The 5,205-nt window shown below is 34.1% G+C and overlaps 1 protein-coding gene across 1 annotated transcript; it reads left to right on the forward strand.

Moving 5' to 3' along the window:
- The first annotated feature begins 1,702 nt into the window (after positions 1–1,702).
- On the forward strand, positions 1,703–2,963 carry LOC110943347 (ABC transporter F family member 4-like). The gene is made up of 3 exons (XM_022185098.1): positions 1,703–1,811; positions 1,909–2,145; positions 2,725–2,963. Exons 1-3 carry the CDS (start codon positions 1,703–1,705, stop codon positions 2,961–2,963), a joined length of 585 nt encoding a protein of 194 aa, XP_022040790.1.
- Positions 2,964–5,205: the final 2,242 nt, after the last annotated feature.

Genomic DNA, 5,205 nt, shown 5'->3' on the forward strand with positions numbered 1-5,205 from the left:
ACCCGACAATTGACCTAGTTAGAGTGGGAATCAGATAGTGCCCTTTTAAGGGTTTATTACCCACATAATTACCAACTCATAGGTACTTTCAGTTTGAGATTTGACTGGACAAATTGTGAATAATCACGAAGTCAAACTTTAATTACGATGGTTTGACTTTAAGCTAATTAACTAAGTAAAACTGAATTAAGGAAGGTTAAGGACACTTACAAAGGTCCTAAGCACAACTAGTGACTTCTAGAAAATGTCCTTGAGCTCCAGCAATCTCCAGAAGTTGAGTTGTGAAGGTTTTGAAATGGGTGTGCTCAATGTTGCAACATTGGAGCTTTTTATATAGTGAATTTGATTCACCAAGATCATGACAAATAGGTCTACAAGTGTTACAAGATGGTCCCATCTGTCCCTATTGCATGAAATACCAGTGGAGGAGTCCCTGGGATATAAAAACAAGCTTTTAAGTCGGTTAACAGACCTGAACTGGCAGCTGCCAAGAGTTTTCTATCGCTGGCATGCTTACGCGGGCCGCGTAGACTCTTAAGGAGTCTTACGCGGGCCGCCTGGACCCTGCTGACCTGAAAACAACTTTCAATAATTGCTGTTTTGGTCCCTGGTCCTTCTACACGTGGTGTTAAGTTTATTTCTTGCACTTTTGGCCCTCTAACTTGAATTTTAAGTGCCCCAAGGCATAACAAACACCGTTAAGTCCTCGGTTACCTATATGATCACTCGTAAAGCCTTTAATTTCAACGTTGACGCTTTTAACCCCTCGTATACGAATGTTAGCATAACTTTCTCATACGACAACGAAACCTTGTGAAATTTTTATCACATATTCTAGTGAGCATAATTAATCGTTACAAAGCTTCGTGTTCGCTAAAAGATCACTCAGAGGTATAACTTAAACATGTTGACACTTTTAACCCCTACAGTTTGTTAACTCTCACTTTCTTCCACAAACGGCTTCATACGCTTCATAATTCATTCGTTTAAGGGTATAGACATCATGTAAGGTCGTTGAAAAGTATATTCATCCTTTGTTGACATTTTTAATCCCTTTACTCTCATACTTTTTTTGTTTGTCAACTTTAGTCCCTCTAAGTTAATTCTTTACACGTTTAAAGTCCATGACACGTGTCAATATAATATTGGACGTGAATTTTCGAGGTGTTACAAAAGTATATAATGATGATGCATATGAATTTGAATAGGAGGCTCACTTATACATAAATGATGTTTAATTAGTATGTAGTTTTATATCGGTGTTTTTTTGGTGTGACATACAGTTATGCGAATGTGCATCTCATGCGAATGAGTTTGATATGTTCGAATGAGTTTGATATGCTCGGCAATGATATGCTCGGCAACACGAAGTTTGAATTGATATTTGTTAGGATATACTTATAATTAAAATTTGTTTGTAAGTTAATGCACATGTGCATAATTATGAACACATATGTAGTTTGTTTGATTTATATAATCATACACATGAGCATAATTTTTTTGACATATTTATATATATGCACACGTGCATATGTTAATATGCACATGTACATATGTTAAAATGCATATGTGCATATTTTGTATATTGACTGTGCATATTTCGTATGATAACGATTATAATGACACATGTGTGCATATGTTGTTATGTTGATGCATGCTATCATAAATTAATGTTTATGCACACGATACTTGTAGATCATCAATGGAAAAAAAGCAAAAGAAAGTAACATTTGAACTGAGGTCAAGAGATGGAGGATCAAAAAGGATGCCTGACGCGGCTGAGGATGAATACAAGAAAGATAAACCAAAAGGTTATAGTTTGTTAATTATATAGTATTATTGTTTGTTTTCTTTTGAATGTTTTTAAAAATATTTTTTTTTGTTTAACCGTTACAAATTGAACTGTAGGCATATTGAAAAGGCAGTACAAACCAAGATCTGAGGAAGTCAGTATAAGGAAAAGTAAACGAAAACATAACGAAACAACTGAAGATGATGAAGGATATAAAGGATATAAAGGTATCGAAGGAGTTAACACTAGGAATGAAGGAATCCGTACTAGGAATACAAGGTCCGTAAAATCAAAAAGCACGTCAGTGGGAAACGACGGAAGCACATATGAGGTGGATATGGAAGATGTCGATGGTATGTGTTATTAAAATAATTAATCGTACTTTAAAATGCATATTTGATTATTTAAAATGCATATGTGATTTATTGATGTAATTTAAAATACATATGTGCTTCTTTAAAATGTATTTGTGCTTCTTTAAAATACATTTGTGCTTTATGATGTACAAACGTTTTTTTTTATATTTTTTTTGTTTTTATTTGTTTGCACATGTGCATCGTAATGCATTATTAAACAGAAAGTGTAATGCATTATTTAACTTAAACTAAACAAAAAACTGAAATGCATTATTAAACAGAAACGAAGAACGGAGTCGTTAGAACAACGAATGAGAGAGGAGCTAGAACGGAAAAAAAGTCGGTGATTCAAAGATCTGTTCGGGCAGTTAAATGGCTTTCCATACGTACACGTTTATCATCGCATCAACTTTTGAGGGGGGGTAAACGCAATGTCCAACAAACAGAAGCAAACAGTACAAAACATGGGGTTCGGGAGTATATTAAAGATCAAAACAGACATCATACCAGGAAGACTGGCACATTTTGTAGTAGATAGGTTTAACGAAAGATATATGGTATTTAAGTTGAGTGTAGGTAATATAGAGGTCAACGAAAATGTAGTCATCGAGTTTTTAGGATTAAGAAACGGTGGGGTTGTGCTGAATTATCAAGGAAAAGAGAGTAAAAAAGGGAGAAGAAAGGATAAAACAAAGAAAAATGAAAAGAATGAGGAAACCAATGAGCACGACGAGGAAGAACAAATGAATATTGATAAAGAGACAAAGAAAGGGAAAAAAAAAAGAAAGGGAAAACATGCAGAAAGAAAGAGGTAAAAGGTAAGGAGGATTTAAAAGGCAACATAAAGGATGTAAACGAAGAAGAAGAGGATGAAGATGAAAGGTGTGGGACATATGCCATGTGGACAAATTTGTACAAAGGGTGTCCAATGACACCAAGTAGGATAGTTGAAAAAAAGTATGTAATCAAGATGACGACGGGGTATTTTTCAAATATGACTTTTTAGCGTTGTTTATGAACTCAATGGTAGAGACAAAAAAAGATGGAACGTGTAAAACTAATTTTCTCGAGTGTTTAGATGAAGACATCGCCATGGAAAACGTGAATTGGTGCAAATTTATTTGCGACACAGTCAAGAACAGCAAGGACGGTTGGCAGCGAGACAACATGTCCGTATATTTCAATGGCGCGCTCACAATTATGGTGGTAAGTTAATTGTTATGTTTGTAAATTGTATAACGTATTATTATTATTATTATTATTATTATTATTATTATTTTGTTTATATAATTTTGTAATGTATGGTGATAATGCACATGCGCAGTTGATATACGTGGACCAAACCATATGTGGACATATAAATTCAGTTCGCATAACAAATCCGCTATCATTTTGGACAAAAGACATGTTGAGTATTAGGGAAAAATACGAGATAAAGAATGGGGGGTTTGGGAAAGGATCGTTACGAGAAGGATATATGGAGGATAGAGTTTCAGACAATGTTTCATTCAAAGGGGACGAATCAGGGGCACATGTGACATATGTTAAAGGGGTTGGCGTCGATGTCCATGTCAGAGATGCAGATAGGGGCGTAGATGGTAAGGGTTCTGTCAAGTCAGATGATATCGACAAAATTCAACCGGTGTCATTTGAGGTATGTACAATAATTATGTTAATTTGAGAATGCACATGTGAATATTTGTGATGATCATATTAATGTTATGTATGAAGAATGCACATGTGCATAATTGGTTATAACAAATAATGTTATTTATGAAAAAATGCACATATGCATTAGTAGTATAAAAAAAAGGTGGATGCAAATGTTATGTAATAAAGAATAGTTAAAATAAAGTTGATGCATATACAAAAAAAATTTATGCACATGTGCACAATGGTTTGGTGTTAGCATTAAAGTTAATAATTATACTAGTTATATATAATGCACGTGTGCATAATGAATATAAATAATGCATAACATGTAATGAATATAACAAATAATATTTCAATTGTACATATTAGTTTTATTACATTTATATGTGTTCATAATCAGGAACATATGGGATTAATCCAACAATTAATGGATGAGACATTAAGGACGAAAGCATTGCTAGTTAAAGTTGGATGAAGTCTGTTCAAAATATCCAAAAAACGAGAATGTCATAGAGCTTGTTAGACAGTAAGATAAGGTGTTTAGAGGCGAACACAAAATGGTAGAATTGATAATTAGTACTGGTACAGTTGATGGTAACGAAAATAACAAAGTGGATACCATGACGGGTCGTGTGGAAGGATCGATGGAAGGTGCGGGTAAGTTGACAGATACGTTGGCAAATGCGGATAAAGGTGTCGTTAAGGGACAAGTGAAGGGAAAATCACATGATGAAAAAGAAGTCGATTATTCGATACCAAGTTTCATGCTTTTATCACAAAATTCACAGAGCTCGCCAGATCTAGAAGTTGAATCAAATGTGCATGGGAATGTTATTGAAATGAATGAACCGTTGAATGATGATGAAAAATTGATATGGCAATATCTGCTGACGGTTATGGACGATAAACGAGGGTAAGTATAATTACGAATGTTGTAGTTTTATTACATGTTTTGTATTGACATTATGACAAATTGAATTACAAACTTATGTTATAGGGGAGAACGTAATAAAAAGAATGATGATGAGGAGATAGACGTCGAACATGAGATGAAGGAGATAAAGTTGACGTTCAAGTAAGTTTACATATGCATTATGACTATTATTACTTGTAATATTAATGTTGTTATTATTATTAGGATTCCTATTATTATTGTTGGTTGATGCACATGTGCATATACAGTTATGCATTATGACATATGGACACCATATGTCACATGAATTATATTTGTTGGATCGCCGTATGACCCGAATTATGACCCGAATGAGTCAATCAGAAGAGTTTTACATCAATATCAAAGGCGGAATCAATGATATAGACGTGATTACAACTTGATTCTCCCTAATTATCTTCTTTTATTGATTTCAAAGCTTTTACAGATCAATTGACAAATCGGCAGCACCT

The sequence above is a fragment of the Helianthus annuus genome, chromosome 5, assembly GCF_002127325.2.
Source record: "Helianthus annuus cultivar XRQ/B chromosome 5, HanXRQr2.0-SUNRISE, whole genome shotgun sequence".
NCBI lineage: Eukaryota > Viridiplantae > Streptophyta > Magnoliopsida > Asterales > Asteraceae > Helianthus > Helianthus annuus.